At 42.2% G+C, this 22,394-nt stretch overlaps 1 protein-coding gene across 1 annotated transcript in view; it reads left to right on the top strand.

Moving 5' to 3' along the window:
• The first annotated feature begins 1,204 nt into the window (after nucleotides 1-1,204).
• Nucleotides 1,205-22,394, top strand: part of mtnr1aa (melatonin receptor 1A a) — a 56,180-nt gene continuing 34,990 nt past the window's right edge. Inside the window, exons 1-2 of the mRNA XM_038998848.1 lie at nucleotides 1,205-1,257; nucleotides 1,354-1,508. Coding sequence (XP_038854776.1) covers nucleotides 1,205-1,257; nucleotides 1,354-1,508 — 208 coding nt within the window. The remainder of the gene's footprint in view (nucleotides 1,258-1,353; nucleotides 1,509-22,394) is intronic.

Genomic DNA, 22,394 nt, shown 5'->3' with positions numbered 1-22,394 from the left:
GAGTGTAAAGTACCTGCCACACGCTGATATTTGTGTGTGTCTCTGTGTGTGAGTGCTTGCACGTGCGTGTGTGTGGGAATTTGTGCAGAAGGAAGCGATTATAATTGTACTTATAAGTCGCAGGGGCGCAGTTTCCTTTGGGAAAATAAATTCAATTTACCATGTGTTGGTTTTTCAAGTCAGGTCCACTAAATTTCCTCAGCTCAGCTAACAAGCGGTCTCCTCAACCTGTCTCTATAAGTCTGCATATTCCCATATAGTGCACTACTTTTGACCAGATCCCAATGAGCCCTGACCCTGACTAGTGAATAGGGTGCCATTTGAGACACAATGAATGTTTCTATGTTAGAGTTTGTAGTTTATTTTGATATTCTGTAGATACTAATCATGTGGATTACTCTTTACAACACCTGCTGTTGGGACACAGAGAGAGAGCGAGAGAGAGAGAGAGAGAGAGAGAGAGAGAGAGAGAGAGAGAGAGAGAGAGAGAGAGAGAGAGAGAGAGAGCGAGAGCGAGAGAGAGAGAGAGAGAGAGAGAGAGAGAGAGAGAGAGAGAGAGAGATTTACATGACATCTGTACATCTGTCTAAATCTTTCTGTCTCTCCATAATATTAGTAAATAATGTTATATGTTATTTGAATGAATTGTATTTTCTCTATCATAGTAATTGGAATAATTCCAATAATAGATATTAAGCATAATCTTCATGATAATCTTAATAATATCATAGTCTAGTCAACATCCTTATATTGATCTGTTATTAAAAAAGGTGCATGTTATCTGTTTCTTTATTTGTGACTGAATCAACGTGGGAAAGGATTTTAAAAAATATGAACGATTCCTCAAAAAAAGTATCAATGAACGCTTGAATAAATGAACGACGAGTCGCTGGAAGCAAAGCAATAAATGCGAGAGCTTCAAAATACACTTTGAAACGAGTGCCGCCGCGTGCAGTCCGCTGCTTTTCCCTCTTTCGGCCGCTGAGAGGCATCACTAGGCTACCACTTACCCGTCATCCAACCACGACGGGCCCACTGTAATCACACCATGTTAACATGGGAAGGTCTGAAGTTGCCTCTGAATGTCACATACCAACAATGTGATGGGGACACATATAGCCATATAAGTGTAGACGCGGACACACGAGCATTGTGACTAGAAGGAAAAACAGAAGGTTGTCTACGGGATCTTATAACGGGCAATATGGAGAGGAGGAAACCCACGGGAGAATACCACTGCATCCCCGTGTCCAAAATGTAGACGGCATATTATGGGACGGGCGGCACGTTTATTTCGCTAATTGGGAAAGTTACAAAATATACAATGATTATAAATGGGTCTTATCTGAACAGGTCGTCGCTGGACCCGTACGAGGAAGTGTTGAACCGCCCACGGTGGGTTACTACAACTTTGGGGTGCTTCCTGATATTCACTATCGTGGTTGATATTTTGGGCAACCTTTTGGTGATATTCTCTGTCTACCGGAACAAGAAGCTAAGGAATGCAGGTGAGTAATGTATACTATTGTGCATGAGGTCGGAGTAGCCAAAGTATTGTGTTGTGTTTATAAACAAGTTTCAAAGTGTTGTATTTGACACGACATTGTTGTTTTGATACAGTTGAGTCCGAAATATGACATCAATAAAGGACAGGCGTTTGGGTAAAGCTGTATACGCTGTTCGCGCGCAAATGTAGAAATTAACTAAACAAGTAGACTTATTTGTGCAGAATTTGTGATAGGCCTACTACCTACATCGATGAAAATCAATAAAATGCACTGGTCTATCCCAATGAATTTAGTTTGAGCTTAAAGCTAAGGTGAAAGAAATGGTCCGGTGGCATTTGGAGGTAGCTACCCGCGCGTTATAGAGGATGCCGTGCCAATGTTGGTAGCCTGATCGTATACCCTATGATACTATACCCCAGGCAATAACAATAGCTAGAGAGGGTCAATGAAAAATAGACACGCGGAGATAGATTGACACGCGCCGACCGGAGCTACTCAAGAGAAACTATAGGATGGACAGCAGTGTATTTCAGCAGACATGTGCGCCACAGGCTCCACATGCTTAGTTTGGGTTTGCATTTCACATCCTATCAATCATGAAACTAAACTGGGATGTCCGAATGAGAACATCTTCAACTCTCCGTTTTATTTTTCAATGGAAAAATTGGATTAAGTGACGGAACATGCGTCACGTGCGCACTTGGGTTGTATAAATTGGAATCCGAGTGGGGCTGTTGTGTCCAGTCTATTATCACCAGATGGCAGATCGGATATAGAATGTGTTTTATATTATAATGTAGGATAATGTTATATGTTGTACAGTATGGATATTTTAAATGTATTATAGTATTGTACTGTGGCGTGGTTGTTTAATTTATGTTTGGATATTTCATGTCTAAATGATTCTATTCCAAAGTACAGTACTGCTGTAACCCTGTGATAAGAACCTACGACATTCTTGTGTGAGAACGCAATAATATACATATCATAAAAAAATAAAATCTCTTCAGTAATAACATTGTGATTTGATAGGCTACAGATAACATCTGCGCCAGATAGAAGTTAAGCTGTTGAGAAAATACATATTTAGTCCTACATTATTACTGACTGGTGAGTTCTCCAAATACCAAATGGACATGCTTTGTGATCCGGTGCCGCTCTGGCCATTCATAGACAGATTTGAATTTTAGACGAATCCACATTGTACACAGATTTGAGGGTTTATAGTTTACTGGACTGTGTATCTAGATAAATGACACTTTTTTTACCCCCCAAATTACTTTTTTTTCTTTGACGTTTCATGATATTAGTTGCGTTTGATTGACACTGCCTAGACCTAATGTCAAACGCAGAGCATCTTTTAAGTGATTTAAGAAAAATAGATTTGTGCCAGTCATATTAAGTCCTTCCCACTAATGTGAAGAATATGATTATTATTAAGACTTCCTGTAATTCCTCGTCCCACCCCCCTCTCCATCCTGATTTATCATTATAATCACTTCCGTTTGATATAAACATACACAGAATTGCACAATCGCTTTGTCCTGGATTTGAGTCTTTTAATAGTTTACACAGTAAATAGAATTGAACATTCCATCAGGTGCAGAAAAAAATCACATATTTTTTATTTGATATTACAGGTTTGATCACATTTTATGGTGCCCAGTCTGTGACAAAAACTATTCTTATTTAGGGAGCACATCTTTGAGGAGGGGAGGGACGATAAATTTAAGTGCACAGAGTTCAATTGATTTAGCAAGTGCAGTCTCTCTGGGTGCATCTCAATAGTCTGACGTGGCTCCCTCTCCTTCTTCTGCGTCAATAATGGCTGCATCTCAACAGTCTAAAGTGGCGCCCACTCCTTGTCTCATGTCCTTCATTTGCACTGATCTGAAAGTCCTAATGGTAGTCCCGAATTATTAAACTGCTTCACCTGTCCAGTCCAGTCCTTTCACATCAGTGCAGATGAAGGAAAGGAGACAAGTTGAGGAAGCTACTTTAGACTGTTGAGATGAAGCCGTTATTGTCAACTTCACAGTAGTTGGTGTCCTATTTGTCCTTGTACATACTCACCCTAAAATTATTGTTTGATTTGTCAGTTATCTCCTTGCGTTGTCATTATAGTTGCAAATCCTTGCTGCTCTTAAAACAAACTATAAGTTAAGTATCTAAGATGTGCCAAACCAAATGTCTCCAGCTCAGGGCTGGCGCAGCAGTCTAAGGCACTGCATCTCAGTGCAAGAGACATCACTACAGACCCTGGTTCAAATCCAGGCTGAATCCCATCTGGCTATGATTGGGACTCCCCTAGGGAGCGGTGCACAATTGGCCCAGGTTTGGCCGGGGTAGGCTGTCATTGCAAACAAGAGTTTGTTCTTAATAGTTAAATAAAATAAAAATGTGGTTTGTGAGCTAAGTGGCTAACTTGCTAGATCAAGCTTATTGGTTACAGCAGAGACAATTAATCCCCTGCTGCCTAAATGCTTTTTTATTTATTTTATTGTTATGCTTGGAAAGAAATAGGGCCCCTTGTCTGCGCTGCTGGCAATACCGTATACCCCGGTATGGCACAGGAACAGTATGAAGGTATGAAATACCGCCCAACCCTAGTTAGAATATCTGCTTTGAATGAAACCATTTACATTGACATGAATATCCATTCAGTCTTTTGTCAGCTTTCTACACAACAATAATTGGCCCTGTATGATGTCATTAATAATGGACCTATGTGACAGGCTTCAATTGAGCCACGTGAAAAAATGATGTATCTCTCTAACACTGTTTCCACAACAGCGTTTGGCGAATACTAACATCCCTTAAGCAGGCCAGCCACCCAGTTTCCCTGTATCCTTAGTTTTATGCCTTTCGGGAGCGTTTGCAATTTCCCAGCCCTGTTCCCAAAGATGGTGCATGTCCAGCTCAAAGCCCTCACAATTTTCATTCTATTCAAGCCTCCCAAAAAAGGAAAAAACCCTCCATTGGCAAATCGTATGCCTCATGGCGACCATATTGATTGACACTTTTCCTTATTATTTTCTAGGTCTATTGGCATGGAGTTGTCTCACTAGGCTACATAATGTTTGACATGGTTGTTATTTATGGGATGGAATGGAATGCAAGTGCCGGTTCGTTTTGTCAATGTAAATACGGATTATGACTTGACTCCTCGAGCAGTCCGCGAGCTATGGATAAACCGCACACAACCAAAGTCTGTTTGTTGATGCTGACCAAAATGGGGTTTTGTGGTATGGGAAAACTCAGGCATGGGAATAAACAAAAATAACAGAAAGGGTTTGAATTCCATGCAAGTTTCCATTAAATGCATCCCAAATGGCACCCTCTCTATGCAGTGCACTACTTTTGACCAGGGCCCATAAGGAGAATAGCTAGCCATTTGGGACACTGCTCATGCCTATTTTCTCCTCAGCGGATATTTAAGTATTTTGTCAAGTTCAGACAAAGTGCAAAGTCCCATAGCGTTGCTTTGGGACAGACACTCCCGGTTAGGGAGGGACCCAGTGGACTGGCCTGGCGTCAAATGGGCATAAAACAGATTGGTCCAATCGTGGAGTAAGGCTCATTTTCGGCATCCGGGGAACGTGGTAGCCACCACCACCTCTGCCCATGTGGCCTGCCCCTCTGCCAGCGAACGGAATGGCTGTTCCGCAGGAGAGTGTGTGTGTGTGTGTGATTGACTGCACATTGAACTTTAATCTGAAGCACTCTCTCAACCCAGCGATGTTGCATTGTTTTCCAGCCTTTCAGAAGCAGAATGTTGTTTGTGTGCCAAAGTTTTGTACACACGCTACATGCACGCGTGTGTGTCTGTGTGTTTGTAGTACACCAGGCACAACAACAGTGTTTACTTGTCGTGTTGTGTCTGATTGAGGGCAGGTCATTCAATTCAATTCATCATTCAAGTTGTGCCAGACAATACATCTTGGCAACAGAGAACTTGAAGACATGACATGCATGTACAGTGCATTGGGAAAGTATTTAGACCCCTTCACTTTATCCACATTTTCTTACATTACAGCCTTATTCTAAAATGGATGAAAAAAAACGTTTTCCTCATCAATCTACACACAATTACCCATAATGACAATGCGAAAATAGGTTTTTAGAATTTTTGGCAAATGTATTAATAAATAAATAACAGAACTACCTTATTTACAGAAGTATTCAGATACTTTACACAGTTCCATTCTGTTTCAATTGATCATTCTTGAGATAAAAAAACAAACATTATTTAACTAGGCATGTCAGTTAAGAACAAATTCATATTTACAATACCAGCCTTGGAACCGTGGGTTAACTACCTTGTTCAGGGGTAGAACGACAGCTGTTTACCTTATCAGGGACGCGAACTAGCAACCTTTCAGTTACGGACCCAACACTCTAACCACTAGGCTACCTGCCGCCCCATGTGTCTACCTCTAGTAAATTCAAGTGATTGGACATGATTTGGAAAGGCAGACACCTGTCTATATAAGGTCCCAGAGTTGACAGTGCATCTCAGAGCAAAATCCAAGCCATGAGTTTGAAGGAATTGTCCCTAGAGCTCAGAGACAGGATTGTTTTGAGGCATAGATCTGGGGAAGGGCACCAAAACATTTCTGCAGAATTTCAGGTCCCAAATAACACAGGTGCCTCCATCATTCTTAAATGGAAGGTTTGGAACCACCAACACTCTTCCTAGAGCTTGGCAAATTGAGCAATCGGGGGAGAAGGGCCTTGGTCAGGGAGGTGACCAAGAACCCGATGGTCACTCTGACAGAGCTCCAGACTTCCTCTGTGAGATGGGGGAACCTTCCAGAAGGACAACCATCTCTGCAGCACTCCACCAATCAGGCCTTTATGGTAGAGTGGCCAGACGGAAGCCACTCCTCAGTAAAAGGCAAATGACAGCCCTCTACGAATTTGCCAAAATCTCTTGAAGACTCTCGGACCGTGAGAAACAACATTTTCTGGTCTGATGAAACCAAGATTGAACTCTTTTGCCTGAATGCCAAGCGTCACGTCTGGAGAAAACCTGGCACCATCCCTACGCTGAAGCATGGTAGTAGCAGCATCATGCTGTGGGGATGTTTTTCAGGGACTGGCAGACTAGTCAGGATTGAGGGAAAGACGAACAGAGCAAAGTACAGAGAGATCCTTGATGAAAGCATGCTCCAGAGCGCTCAAGACCTCAGACTGGGGTGAATGTTCACTTTCCAACAGGACAATGACCCTAAGCACACAGCCAAGACAATGCAGGAGTGGCTTCGGGACCAGTCTCTGAAAGTCCTTGAGTGGCCCAGCCAGAGCCCGGACTTCAACCAAATCGAACATCTCTGGAGAGACCTGAAAATAAGTGTGGAGCGATGCTCCCCATCCAACCTGACAGAGCTTAAGAGGATCTGCAGAGAAGAATTAGAGAAACTTCCCAAATACAGTTGTGCCAAACTTGTAGCGTCATACCCAAGAAGACTTATGGATGTAATCTCTGCCAAAGGTGCTTCAACAAAGTAATGAGTAAAGGGTCTGAATACTTATGTAAATGTAATATTTCTGTTTTTTTTTAAGAAATTCGGTAAAATGTCCAAAACCTGTTTTGCTTTGTCATTGTGGGGTGTTAAAGTACCAGTCAAAAGTTTGGACACACCTACTCATTCCTTGGTTTTTCTTAATTTTTTACTATTTTCTACATTGTAGAATAATAGTGAAGACATCAGAACTATGAAATAACACACATGGAATCATGTAGTAACCAAAAAAGTGTTAAACAAATCAAAATATATTTTATATTTGACATTCTTCAAAGTAGCCACGCTTTGCCTTGATGACAGCTTTAAACACTCTTGGCATTCTCTCAACCAGATTCATGAGGTAGTCACCTGGAATGCAGGTGTTCCTTGTTAAAAGTTAATTTGTGGAATTTCTTTCCTTCTTAATGCATTTGAGCCAATCAGTTGTGTTGTGACAAGGTAGGGGTGGTGTACAGAAGATAGCCCTATTTGGTAAAAAACCAAGTCCATAATATGGCAGCTCAAATAAGCAAATAGAAACGACAGTCCATCATTACTTTAAGACATGAAGGTCAGTCAATGAGGAAAATTTCAAGAACTTTCAAAGTTTCTTCAAGTGCAGTCGCAAAAACCATCAAGCGCTATGATGAAACTGGCTCTCATGAGGACCGCCACAGGAAAGGAAGACCCAGAGTTAGTTCTGCTGCAGAAGATAAGTTCATTAGAGTTACTAGCCTCAGAAATTGCAGCCCAAATAAATGCCTCACAGAGTTCAAGTAACAGACATGTCTCAACATCAACTGTTCAGAGGAGACCGTGTGAATCTGGCCTTCATGGCCGAATTGCTGCAAACAATCCACTACAAAAGGACACTAATAAGAAGAAGAGACTTGCTTCGGCCAAGAAACACGAGCAATGGACATTAGACCGGTGGAAATCTGTCCTTTGGTCTGGTGAGTCCAAATTTGAGATTTTTTATTCCAACCGCCATGTCTTTGTGAGATGCAGAGTAGTTGAAAGGATAATCTCCGCATGTGTGGTTCCTACCGTGAAGCATGGAAGAGGAGGTGTGATGGTGTGGGGGTGCTTTGCTGGTGACAGTGTCTGTCATTTATTTAGAATTCAAGGCACACTTAGCCAGCATGGCTACCACAGCATTCTGCGGAGATACGCCATCCCATCTGGTTTGAGCTTAGTGGGACTATCATTCGTTTTTCAACAGGACAATGACCGAACACACCTCCAGGGTGTGTAAGGGCTATTTGACAAAGAAGGAGAGTGATGGAGTTCTGGGTCAGATTACCTGGCCTCCACAATCATCCAACCTCAACCCAATTGAGATGGTTTTGGATGAGTTGTACCGCAGAGTGAAGGAAAAGCAGCCAACAAGTGCTCAGCATATGTGGGAACTCCTTCAAGACTGTTGGAAAAGCATTCTAGGTGAAGCTGTTTGATAGAATGCAAAGAGTGTGCAAAGATGTCATCAAGGCAATGGGTGGCTATTTTGAAGAATCTCAAATATAAAATATGATATGTTTAACACTTTTTTGGTTACTACAGTTCCATATCTGTTATTTCATAGTTTTGATGTGTTCACTATTATTCTACAATGTAGAAAATAGTAAAAATGAAGAAAAACCCTTGAATGAGTCCAAACCTTTGACTGGTACTGTATGTGTAGACTGATGAGGAAGAAAAAACTATTTCATCCATTTTATAATAAGGCTGCAACGAAACAACATTTGGATGAAGCCAAAGGGTCTGAACACTTCCCGAATGCACTGCATGTCTATGCTACAGAGTCTGATTATAGAGTCTGGTGTAAAAGCTATATATGGTCTACAAGCCATTCGTATACTATCAAATTCATGTCTTTTCATGTATACACATTACAAGTTTCAATGATTTTTGGGTAACTTCAGATTCAAACTTCCAAGTTCCAAAGTTTGTTTTCGTTTCATTAATGTTATTTTGGATCATCATAGAATCCAAACCCCTCTGCCACTCCAGAGTCTGTTATTGTAGCTCCAAGCAGAATACATGATTTCTAAGCATATAATACGGCATTAAGTGCTTTGCGTATGTCTCCATTTATGACAAGCGTTTACGGCCCCTAAATATCCCACTGGCTTTGTTGCTAAACCTCTTTAACGGAAATTGGTACACAGCACACAGTGACGTCAAATTAGAGAGCTCGGCGAAAAACAAAAGACACATCTTCTTTTTGGAGGGAAATTTATATTTTTAATTGCAATGATTTCCCCCAGCATCCTGTTTGAATTTCATCTAGAGGGAAGCCATTTTAAATCCCAATTAAACTCTGGATCAAACTAGATTGAGGTTTGTATTTTTGGGACTATTCTGTTGTACTAGACACACCGAACCAACATCAACTCTAAAGTATAAAAAAGTGTTTAAAATATTTAGATTAGATTAGATTGTACTTTATTGTGTGTTTACACAGAAATGTGTATTAGGTACAGAATTTGCACTGCGTTCAAAGAGATTCCACAACAAAAGAGAGACATGATACAGTCACAACATCAGACATACAAATTCATGAATTTATTCATGTTTGACACGTCTAGTATTCACTAATCATCTCGATGGTCAATGGACAGCCTAGAATGTTTGAGTGACAGGAAAATACATGGGGTGTTGTGAACATAGCTTGTTGTCCACCTCTCTGACAATCTGCTGCCCAATATCTGTCATTGGAGCGCACCAGACAGAAGAAGAGTCCCATTTTAGACCTGTCTCGTAAAGTCCAAGGTTCCTTTTGCTGGATGCAACGTGGCAAACAAAGTATTACCAGAATGTAGTGCATCGTATTGTATTTACATCACAAGGATTGGAAGGAGTACATGTTGGCACCAGTTCGATTTGTTAGATCTAGTTGCAGCAGTCAACTTCTGTTAGCGTAGTCAAAACAATATCAAAGTTCACGTTCAATAGGCTTGGGCAGTAGAGGGTATACCGGGGTATTTTGAAGTACCAACTGTATGATTTTCAATACCGTAAAAAGAAAATGGGATGCGCCAAATAAATGATCTCCAGCTCATGGCTCCAGCTGTGCATTTGGTTTGCTAACTTGCTAGATAAGTGGCTAGCTTGCAAGGTCAAGTCTCTTGGTTACAGCAGAGACAATCAATCCCCTCCTGAATCAACATCCCTGCTTCCTAAATTAGCTTTGTTCGCCCACCCCACAAAAAAATGTTTACTCCGGTATGTTACAGGAAATGTATGAAGGTATGAAAATCTGGACACTGCCCGACCATAGCACTCAATACCCATCTTTTTTTATTTTTTTTAATTGAACTAGGCAAGTCAGTTAACAAATTCTTATTTTCAATGACGGCCTAGGAACAGTGGGTTAACTGCCTTGTTCAGGGGCAGAACGACAGATTTTTACCTTGTCAGCTCAGTGATTCCAACTAGCAACCTTTCGGTTACCAGCCCATCGCCCTAACCACTAGGCCCATTAAAGGCCCATGCTGTGTAGACTCCCTGCTTGGACAACAAATGGTGCAAAAATGTTTTTGATGTTGGCTGTTGCATCTAATGCAAATCCTAAAGGTGCTCAAACATAGCAGCAACAGTTCCACTCTTTGAAACAATGTAAAGTTTGCATCCGTGAAGTGGGATGAGATCCCCATCCAGGCAGCATCATATCCGACCGTGATTGGGAGTCCCATAGGGTGGCGGACAATTGGCCCAGCGTCGTCCGGGTTTGGCCGGGGTAGGCCGTCATTGTAAATAAGAATTTGTTCTTAACTGTCTTGCCTAGTTATATAAAGGTTCAATTATAAAAATCCAGTGGCCTTGTAGTATCACTAGTTTCCAGAGTTTTCACCTCAGAAAAGTGCGACTGGCGCTTCTTTGAGACCTGCCGGGACCCCATTTTGACTTGGCCCGGTATGCTTCTTCTGTTAGATCAGTGCAGCTATAGGTGATTTGAATGTGGGTAGAGTGCCACACACCAGGTGTCCACTGCCACCGTGTGTGAATTTGAACAGCGGCTGGCTGATATGTTTATTAAGTATTTGAAATCCGCCACCACTGTGAACGCCGCTGCATTTGACATATTGTTACTCAAACACTGTGCTGGCTCGCTTTCTCCTCCGGGTGTAGCGGAGAAGCTATCATTAACTACCTCCTTGAAAACCCTGTTCACATTTCTACAGAGACATTGTAGACACGGTGGTAATATCGACTGTATTGTGTACATGAGGAATCTGTCATGCCCTGACCTTAGAGAGACTTTTTATTTCTCTATTTGGTTAGGTCAGGGTGTGATTTGGGTGGGCATTCTATGTTTTCTGTTTCTTTGTTTTTGGCCGAGTGTGGTTCCCAATCAGAGGCAGCTGTCTATCGTTGTCTCTGATTGTGGATCATACTTAGGCAGACCTTTTCCCACCATTAGGTTGTGGGATCTTGTTTTCTGTTGCATGTCTGTACCTTTCGTTTTCACTTTGGTTATTTTGTTTGAGTGTTTTTTGAAAATAAAAATCATGAACACTTTCCACGCTGCGCTTTGGTCCACTCCTTTCGACGAGAGCCGTAACAGCATCACTCAATGAATACCAGTAATCTGCTTTCTCATTCTCTCTGTAGACATAGTCCCTGTCTTCTTTAGTTGCATAGCTGTCTAATTTGGATATGTGTAACCTTGGTTGATATGCTCAAACGTTTCATGATGTCTGTCAGTTGGAATTTCTACAAAACCATCCGCCAAGAACCAGTCTGTTACCACAGAGTTTGCCTCGCTACACTACACAAAGCACAGCTTGCCTAACAAGGATATTGGTACCGTTCCCTCAGCATAAGAACATGTTTAAAACAGCACCTCAATGCATAAAAACGATAACCAGGAAGTCACATTGCGATCAACATCTTTGTCAATTCTTACCAGTGCTCCTGTTGATATCTGTTGCCGCGGCGACTGACAACACAAGGAGTCAAGCAGTGGCGGGGGGATAGGGCATGTTGTCAGGAGCAAGGAGGATGGTGGGTAAACTCAGGTGACCCAGGTGAGGGCCGCGGGGGTGCATGACCTGGGGGTGCCTTCGCTGTGTGTATGTGTGTTGGTGGCTTCCCTGTGTGTGTGTGTGTGTGTGTGTGTGTGTGTGTGTGTGTGTGTGTGTGTGTGTGTGTGTGTGTGTGTGTGTGTGTGTGTGTGTGTGTGTGTGTGTGTGTGTGTGTGTGTGTGTGTGTTGGCAGCTTCCTATTGTATGCATGTGTGTCTGTGTTGGTGGCTTCGCTAATGTGTGTGTGTTGGTGGCTTCGCTGTGTATGTATGTGTATGTTGGTGGCTTTGCTGTGTGTGTGTGTGTGTCCGAGCTGCATAAATGAATAATTTGTTAGGAAGAAGTGGATTAGAGAGCGAGGCCTGGCTAAGCAACGTTCTCCTTAGTTCTCATCATAACCCACTTAACATCGGCCGTAAATCAGTATCAACATCACCTCCAGTCAACTAGGGCAATAAAAAAGTGAAAGTCGTCAACACTTCTTCAAGTAGGCTTGCCAGTGTGTGTGTGTGTGTGTGTGTGTGTGTGTGTGTGTGTGTGTGTGTGTGTGTGTGTATTTTGTATTTTATTAGGATCCCCATTAGCTGTTGCGAAAGCAGCAGCTACTCTTCCTGGGGTCCACATGAAACATGACATAATAAAGAACATTAATAGACAAGTATTTATAGACAAGAACAGCTATGCATGTGTGTCTATCAAGCCACCTTGGAGCAGTGAGCAAACCTAATGAAAGGTCTGGATTGTGTTGAGGTTGTGTGGTTCATTTATAAGTCTGCTGTTTATCCTCTGTTGTGCTAACTCCCTTTGGGGATGGACGGAGGGGGAGAGAGAGAGAGGTAGAGAGAGACTTTTTGAAAGGGAGGGATACAGAGACATTTCATCTGTTGAATTTGTTCATTGTAGATGAAAATAGAGCACTTTTCTGGGCCCCTATTATTTTGCTGATTCCGTTCCCACTGGGCACAGACGTCAATTCAACGTCTATTCCTTGTTTGTTCAACATAATTTCATTGAAATGACGTGGCAACAACGTTGATTCAACCAGTGTGTGCCCAGTGTGTTGCTATGTATATGGCTCCCGAGTGGCGCAGCTGTCTAAGGCACTGCATCTCAGTGCTAGAGGCGTCACTACAGACCTGGTTTGATTCCAGGCTGTATCACAACCGGCCGTGATTGGGAGTCCCTAGGGCGGCGCACAATTGGTCCAGTGTCAGGGCTTGGCCGGGGTAGGCCGTCATTGTAAATAAGAATTTGTTCTTAACTGACTTGCCTAGTTAAATAAATGAAATATATACAGTTGAAGTCGGAAGTTTGCATACACCTTAGCCAAATACATTTATACTCAGTTTTTTTATTTTTTTATTTTACAATTCCTGACATTTAATCAGAGTAAAAAATCCCTGTTTTAGGGAAATGTCAGAATAATAGTAGAGAGAATGATTTGTTTCAGCTTTTATTTCTTTCATCACATTCCCAGTGGGTCAGAAGTTTACATACACTCAATTAGTATTTGGTAGCATTGCCTTTAAATTGTTTAACTTGGGTCAAACGTTCTGGGTAGCCTTCCACAAGCTTCCCACAAAATAAGTTGGGTTTTAATTTTGGCCCATTCCTCCTGACAGAGCTGGTGTAAATGAGTCAGGTTTGTAGGCCTCCTTGCTGGCACACACTTTTTCAGTTCTGCACACACATGTTCTATAGGATTGAGGTCAGGACTTTGTGATGGCCACTCCAATACCTTGACTTTGTTGTCTTTAAGCCATTTTGCCACAACTTTGGAAGTATGCTTGAAATCATTGTCCATTTGGAAGACCCATTTGTGACCAAGCTTTAACTTCCTGACTGATGTCTTGAGATGTTGCTTCAATATATCCACATAATTATCCTTCCTAATGATGCCATCTATTTTGTGAAGTGCACCAGTCCCTCCTGCAGCAAAGCACCCCCACAACATGATGCTGCCACCCCCGTGCTTCACGGTTGGGATGGTGTTCCTCTGCTTGCAAGCCTCCCCTTTTTTCCCTCCAAACATAACAATGGTCATAATGGCCTAACAGTTCTATTTTTGTTTCTTCAGACCAGAGGACATTTCTCCAAAAAGTACAATCTTTGTCCCCATGTGCAGTTGCAAACCGTAGTCTGGCTTTTTTATGGCGGTTTTGGAGCAGTGGCTTCTTCCTTGCTGAGCAGCCTTTCAGGTTATGTCGATATAGGACTCGTTTCACTGTGGATATAGATACCTTTGTACCTGTTTACTCCAGCATCTTCATAAGGTCCTTTGCTGTTGTTCTGGGATTGATTTGCACTTTTTGCACCAAAGTACGTTCATCTCTAGGAGACAGAATGCGTTTCCTTCCTGAGCGTATGACGGCTGCGTGGTCCCCTGGTGTTTATACTTGCGTACTATTGTTTGTACAGATGAACGCGGTTCCTTCAGGCGTTTGGAAATTGCTCCCAAGGATGAACCAGACTTGTGGAGGTCTACAGTCTTGGCTGATTTCTTTCGATTTCCCCACGATTTCAAGCAAAGAGGCACTGAGTTTGAAGGTAGGCCTTGAAATACATCCACAGGTACACCTCCAATTGACTCAAATGATGTAAATTAGCCTAACAGAAGCTTCTCAAGCCATGACATAGTTTTCTGGAATTTTCCAAACTGTTTAAAGGCTCAGTCAACTTAATGTATGTAAACTTCTGACCCACTGGAATTGTGATACAGTGAATTATAAGTGAAATAATCTGTCTGTAAACAATTGTTGGAAAAATTACTTGTGTCATGCACAAGTAGATGTCCTAACCGACTTTCCAAAACTATAGTTTGTTTACAAGAAATTTGTGGAGTTGTTGAAAAACGAGTTTTAATTACTCCAAACTAAGTGTATGTGAACTTCCAACGTCAACTTTATATACTGTATATATATATATATATATATATATATATATATATATATATATAATGTCTTCAATACTCTCACAAGTACCCTAAAGCTCCTGAGCCCATCCTCTTCTTTATCCCTAACCTTTTCATTTTCTTTATCCCCCACCACTTCCTTCCTCTTCATTATCCCTCACCTCTTCCTTCCTCTTCTTTATCCCCCACCACTTCCTTCCTCTTCATTATCCCTCACCTCTTCCTTCCTCTTCTTTATCCCCCACCACTTCCTTCCTCTTCATTATCCCTCACCTCTTCCTTCCTCTTCTTTATCCCCCACCACTTCCTTCCTCTTCATTATCCCTCACCTCTTCCTTCCTCTTCTTTATCCCCCACCACTTCCTTCCTCTTCATTATCCCTCACCTCTTCCTTCCTCTTCTTTATCCCCCACCACTTCCTTCCTCTTCATTATCCCTCACCTCTTCCTTCCTCTTCTTTATCCCCCACCACTTCCTTCCTCTTCATTATCCCTCACCTCTTCCTTCCTCTTCTTTATCCCCCACCACTTCCTTCCTCTTCATTATCCCTCACCTCTTCCTTCCTCTTCTTTATCCCCCACCACTTCCTTCCTCTTCATTATCCCTCACCTCTTCCTTCCTCTTCTTTATCACCCACCTCTTACTTCCTTCCTCTTCTTTCTCCTGCTTTTCCTCCCTCTTTCCAGGGCTGTATTTAATCATATACAATATTATACAGTGCAAACCTCTTTCTGCTTGAAGTGCACTGGGGATGACGCTATTTGGCGGGCTCAATCAAGTATAACCTAATGCTCGCCCGAGGGGAACCGTGCACAACTTATGCATACGGTAGTGTATGCCGGTTTAGAGTATAAGAGATGTTTTGAACACGCGCACCCACACTTGCGCCATTGTGCAAAATGGTATGCATCATCGGAAAAGTCAACGTTCAGGTTCTGCTACCATTTATGTCAAGCCTTCTACAGGTACGATTTGATAGAGACGTTTGTTAAATTCAACGTATGCACCACACTATACGCACTACAACTACCTCTGACACGCAATGTTGCAAGGCAAACGCAGCGTTCCGTTGGAAATTAATGTACTCCTGGTATGTCTCCCCTCTGATGCGCCTGTCTGTTTTCCCAAAAGAGCTTGGCCGTGATCCACTTATGTTTGATCCCACTCTCTCCCCCATCCCATTAGACTAAGCCAAATATGAGTGGGCTACCTTGCAGGCAAAAGGGGTTGCAATGATGTCATTCTAACATATTTTGTGACATCCTGGGCAGGTTTTATATGCTGATTCTAGAGACCAGAAAACCAGATTACAACCAGGTAAATATTTATTTATCTGTCAACTCCACGACCAGGTAACCAATTTACAACCAGAAAATGTCATACATCGCATGACACATTTTGAATTCTGGTTAAACTCAGGAATCTGAAAAAAAAGGAGACATTACTACATTAACTTTGGAACTAGTGAACCGATGTATCATATAGATGAACGTGAACAAAAGACTCTCCACTCCCCCCCAGTCTTCAGAGTGATTCGCTGATTCACCAAGTACGTCCCAAATGGCACCCTATTCTCTAGTGAACTTCTTTTGACCAGCGCCCATAGGGACTATATAGGGAATAGGGTGCCATTTTGGGACAAACCCATAGTCGATGATAGACACACAGGCACTTGATGATAGACATATAGGCACTTCTTTAATATCCACTGTGAACACCTTGTCCCCTTCAAGCTTAATCTGAACGCTGACCGGCATTTCCTTGTGATTATTACTGTAGATTAGCAGGGTCACCCTGTATCCTCACTACGGCCAGTTACACTTATTACAATCAGATCTCTCAGAAATAAGAGAGAGAGAGGGGGGTAGAGAGGTAGAAAGTCGGAGAGAGTAAGGTAAAGAGAGAGATAAGGAGATAAGGAAAGGTAGAAGAGGGGATGAAGAGAGGTTGAAAAAGAGAGAGAAAGAAGGGGAGAGAAAGAGACAGTGAAGAGAGGGATGGAAGGAAGGAAAACAGCAGGACATATAAGCAGAAAGCAGCAACGGATGACACGATGCGATGAAACGTTACTGTTGTCTTTGTGTGCAGGAGGAGAAGAGCAAGGGAGGAATACAAGACAGGCCAAAATATGAAGACAAAAAAACAAAAGAAAAATTGTATCTAATGCGCCTCTTTATTTTGGGCAAAAGATTTGTTGAAAATGATCAAGTATCACGATGCTCAACGTGTAATTACAGAGACAACACTTTTATCAAATGGGTTTTTGTGCTCAGCAGATTAGAAAGAAAGCCAATTCCACCCCAAGGCAAGATGCATTCCATGTGATAAAACAATTAAATGTGTGTTTTTTCTTCTAGGGCTAGGATCAATTACTGTATCTGGGTTTTTAGCAGCGGTTGGAATCCAAATTATTTTCCAATGATTTTGCTCTGAAAAGAAACATTATTTTGCTTGAGCCACGCTCCTAAAACTTGAGCCATAGAGGACCAGCGAAACCACGTAGCTGTGAACTGCCAAGATAAGCCAATTAGCTTACCCGTCCTCGTCACACGATATGCCAATATTACCCTACACATTTTCAATAGCCATTCCATTGAACTGACCAAGCGCTAATGGCTTGTATTGTTGTGGTTAACAAATGCATCCCAAATGCCACCCTATTCCCAACGTTGTGCACTACTTTTCACCAGGGCCCATAGTAGTGCACTGTGTAGGGAATAGGGTGCCATTTGGGATGTAGGGCATTGTGTCAACGACCACAATTGCACTTCACAGTACTGTATGTGCCACTGTGGTGACAGGGCCATCCATGCGTCAGAGGACATTTGTGTCAGCTTCTCCCATAGGGCAGTATACATTCCCTTATATGGATGGATCTTAGGGACAAGTAAGCACCCCCTCTGACTTCTCCTCCACTGTCATTGTCACATAGTGTGGAACTTTTGACTTGCTATAAACAGCTAGTGGCTCCTAGTAACAGCCTATATTTACAGTAAATGCATTAATGAAGCCTTAATTAATGCATACATGTATTTTTATTTATTTTATTTAACCTTTATTTAACTAGGCAAGTCAGTTAAGAACAAATTCTTATTTACAATGATGGCCTACCGGGGAACAGTGGGTTAACTGCCTTGTTCAGGGGCAAAACAACAGATTTTTACCTTGTCAGCTCTGGGATTCGATCCAGCAACCTTTTGGTTACTGGCACAATACTCTAACCACTAGGCTAACTGCATAATGAATTGCGCTACCTATAGAAAGTGTGTAATAGTAGCAGATTTTGTTGCCAAACTTTCTAAAGATATTTATACCTCCGGTATGTGTACTGTATGTCACAAACTGCACATCTCTTGTATAATTGTATATTTTTTTTTTTGAATTTACAATTGACGTTCAAGCTCAGTCCATTAGAGGATGGGAATACTAACTTTCCATTTGCTAACGCTAATGTGAAAGGGGGTGCAAATTGTTTTCCTTCCAAGCAGTATGCTTTCTTTTAACAGGCCATAAACAAACTCTTTGAAATTGTTCTCTACATGAATTCATCAATTTCATAGACTTTCAAATCCGTTACAATCTCTCTCCTCATGCCTGGCTGCTCAGCCCTTGTCCAGGCCAGCTAGTCTGAGAGCCGCCACCGTCAGGGCCATTTGGGCGCAGTCCCAAAAAATGTGAAAATTATGCAGTAGGAAATAAGATGATCGCGCCCATAAACTACCCTCACATCCGAAACTCGGCCGAGCCGTATTTTCTCAGAGGCCTTGAGCCCGTCAGAAAGCACCTTTGGATGTGTTATGAATCCAAAGGAGTGACTTCCGTGTTAATGTGGTGGTGAAGACAGCCTCAGATTTTTCTAGGATTGATATCACCTGTGGTATTTTAGGGGAAAACATAACATTGATAAGCAGGGCTGCTGAGAGGGTTTGGCGCATTTGGCAGTTGGAAGGTGGGTGGCTGGTGTGTGTGTGTGTGTTTGTCAGAGACTACTCTCTCCACGGTGGAGCGGACGTGGTTCACAGATATTTTCCCTCCGTCAGAAATGGTTTGGCTTCCAATTTGAGCGAGCGGTGCTCAGTATCAAATTCCAAATAAGACTGTAGCACCTTTGCTGTGGTCACCTCATGGATTACCCCACTTTCCATCCTGCTCCTCATAACAGAGAGAGAGAGAGAGAGAGAGAGAGAGAGAGAGAGAGAGAGAGAGAGAGAGAGAGAGAGAGAGAGAGAGAGAGAGAGAGAGAGAGAGAGAGAGAGAGAGAGAGAGAGAGAGAGAGAGAGAGAGAGAGAGAGAGGTTCCGCTATATTGCAACTTTTTTAATTTGTTGCAACAGGGTTTATAGTAGTGATGGGGAAAAATCTGTACAGTTACATGTCAGGATATCATTTTTTTACGCATCGTTTTGACAATATTATATTTTTGCTCTAGTTGGCTGGACCTCCAATTTTCTTTTCAGCACTTTTATTTCCAAAACTCGTTTTCTCATGGCTCTCTCGTCCCACTGCAGCAGACATATGGTGAGTCATATGTTTGAAATAAAATCACAGAATCGAATCGCAAAACATATAGAATCGCAATACATATCATATCAAATGTTATTTGTCACATGCGCCAAATACAACAGGTGTAGACCTTACAGTGAAATGCTTACTTACAAGCCCTTAACCAACAATGCAGTTAAAATACCCTAAAAAAACTAAAATTAAGAAATAAAAGTAACAAATAATTAAAGAGCAGCAGTAAAATAACAATAGCGGGGACGGTAGCAGCAACATTATGTACAAAATAACTTACAAACAATGCGAAAAAAGTAACAAAATAGCACAGTTGCTTAAAAGCCAATAAAACAGCAGCCATCCTCTCTGGCGCCATTGGCACCGAAGTATCGTGATAATATCATACCGTGAGGTCCCTGGCAATTCCCAGCCCTAGTTTATAATATATCTAAACATTACATTGTCATATGCTGTCAACAGTTTCTAATTCCCTGTCCAAACTGTCACAACAATATTAATTTATCCAGTATTTTTGAGGCAGAAGGTGTGGGAATAGAGTGAAATCATTTTGACTTGTAAAAATGTGCTTTTTTTTACATAGAATCCCGGTCATTTACATTGTTGAGTTCTCAAAGTGAGTTTAGAGTTCTACTCCTGGTTATGAAAAATCAAAATCAACACAAATCAAATTTTATTTGTCACAAGCGCCGAATAAAAGAGGTGTAGACCTAACAGTGAGATGCTTACTTACAAGCCCTTAACCAACAATGCAGTTAAAATACCCTAAAAAAACTAAAATTAAGAAATAAAAGTAACAAATAATTAAAGAGCAGCAGTAAAATAACAATATGGAGGCTATATACAGGGGGTACCGGTGCAGAGTCAATGTGCGGGGGCACCGGTTAGTCGAGGTAATTGAGGTAATATGTACTGTACATGTAGGTAGATTTATTAAAGTGACTATGCATAGATAATAACAGAGAGTAGCTGCAGCGTAAATTTGATTAGACGTTCAGGAGTCTTGGGGGTTGGGGGTAGAAGCTGTTTAGACTTGGCGCTCCGGTACCTAGACTTGGCGCCCCGGTACCGCTTGCCATGCGGTAGCAGAGAGAACAGTCTATGACTAGGGTGGCTGGAGTTTTTGACAATTTTTAGGGCCTTCCTCTGACACTGCCTGGTATAGAGGTCCTGGATGGCAGGAAGCTTGGGCCCAGTGATGTACTGGGCCGTATGCACTACCCTCTGTAGTTGCCATACCAGGCAGTGATGCAACCAGTCAGGATGCTCTCAATGGTGCAGCTGTAGAACCTTTTGAAGATCTGAGGACCCATGCCAAATCTTTTCAGTCTCCTGAGGGGGAATAGGTTTTGTCGTGCCTTCTCCACGATTGTCTTGGTGTGCTTGGACCATGTTAGTTTGTTGGTGATGTAGACACCAAGGAACTTGAAGCTCTCAACCTGCTCCACTACAGCCCCGTCAATGAGAATGGGAGAGTGCTCGGTCCTCCTTATCCTGTAGCCCACAATCATCTCCTTTTTCTTGATCACGTTGAGGAAGAGGTTGTTGTCCTGGCAATACACGGCCAGGTGTCTGACCTCTTCCCTATAAGCTGTGTCATCGTTGTCGGTGATCAGGCCTACCACTGTTGTGTCATCGGCAAACTTAATGATGGTGTTTAGAGTCGTGACTGGGCGTGCAGCCATTAGTGAACAGTGAGTACAGGAGGGGACTGAGCACGCACCCCTGAGGGGCCCCCATGTTGAGGATCAGCGTGGTGGATGTGTTGTTATCTACCCTTACCACCTGGGGCGGCCCATAAAGAAGTCCAGGATCCAGTTGCAGAGGAAGGTGTTTAGTCCCAGGGTCCTTAGCTTAGTGATGAGCTTAGAGTGCACTATGGTGTTGAACGCTGAGCTGTAGTCAAGGAATAGCATTCTCACATACAGTGCCTTGCAAAAGTATTCAGCCCCCTTGGCATGTTTCCCATTTTGTTGCATTACAACTTGTAATTTAAATTGATTTTTATTTTATTTTATGTAATGGACATACACATCATTGTCCAAATTGGTGAAATGAAATGGAAAAAATAACTTGTTTCAAAAAAATTCACAAAAATTTAAAATGGAAAAGTGGTGCTTGCATATGTATTCACTCCCTTTGCTATGAAGCCCCTAAATAAGATCTGGTGCAACCAACTACCTTCAGAAGTCACACAATTAGCTCAATAAGTCCACCTGTGTGCAATCTAAGTGTCACATGATCTCGGTATATATAAATACACCTGTTCTGAAAGGCCCCAGAGTATGCAACATCACTAAGCAAGTGGCACCACCAAGCAAGCGGCACCGTGAAGACCAAGGAGCTCTCCAAACAGGTCAGGGACAAAGTTGTGGAGAAGTACAGATCAGGGTTGGGTTATAAAAAGAAAATCCTAAACGTTGAACATCCCACGGAGCACCATTAAATCCATTATTTAAAAAAATGGAGACAATATGGCACCACAACAAACCTGTCAAGAGAGGGCCGCCCACCAAAACTCACAGACCAGGCAAGGAGGGCATTAATCAGAGAGGCAACAAAGAGACCAAAGATAACCCTGAAGGAGCTGTAAAGCTCCACAGCAGAGATTGGAGTATCTGTCCACAGGACCACTTTAAGCCGTACACTCCACAGAGTTGGGCTTTACGGAAGAGTGGCCAGAAAAAAGTCATAAAGGCATGGGGGGGACTCCCCAAACATATAGAAGATTGTACTCTGGTTACATGAGACTAAAATTTAGCTTTTTGACCATCAAGGAAAATGCTGTCTGGCGCAAACCCAACACCTCTCATCACCCTGAGAACACCATCCCCACAGTGAAGCATGGCATGGTGGTGGCAGCATCATGCTGTGGGTATGTTTTTCATCAGCAGGGACTGGGAAACTGGTCAGAATTTAAGGAATGA

Source organism: Salvelinus namaycush, chromosome 8 (assembly GCF_016432855.1).
Source record: "Salvelinus namaycush isolate Seneca chromosome 8, SaNama_1.0, whole genome shotgun sequence".
In the NCBI taxonomy this organism is placed as follows: domain Eukaryota; kingdom Metazoa; phylum Chordata; class Actinopteri; order Salmoniformes; family Salmonidae; genus Salvelinus; species Salvelinus namaycush.
The sequence above is the reverse complement of the archived record's forward strand: the minus strand, read 5'-3'. Positions and strand labels throughout refer to the sequence as shown.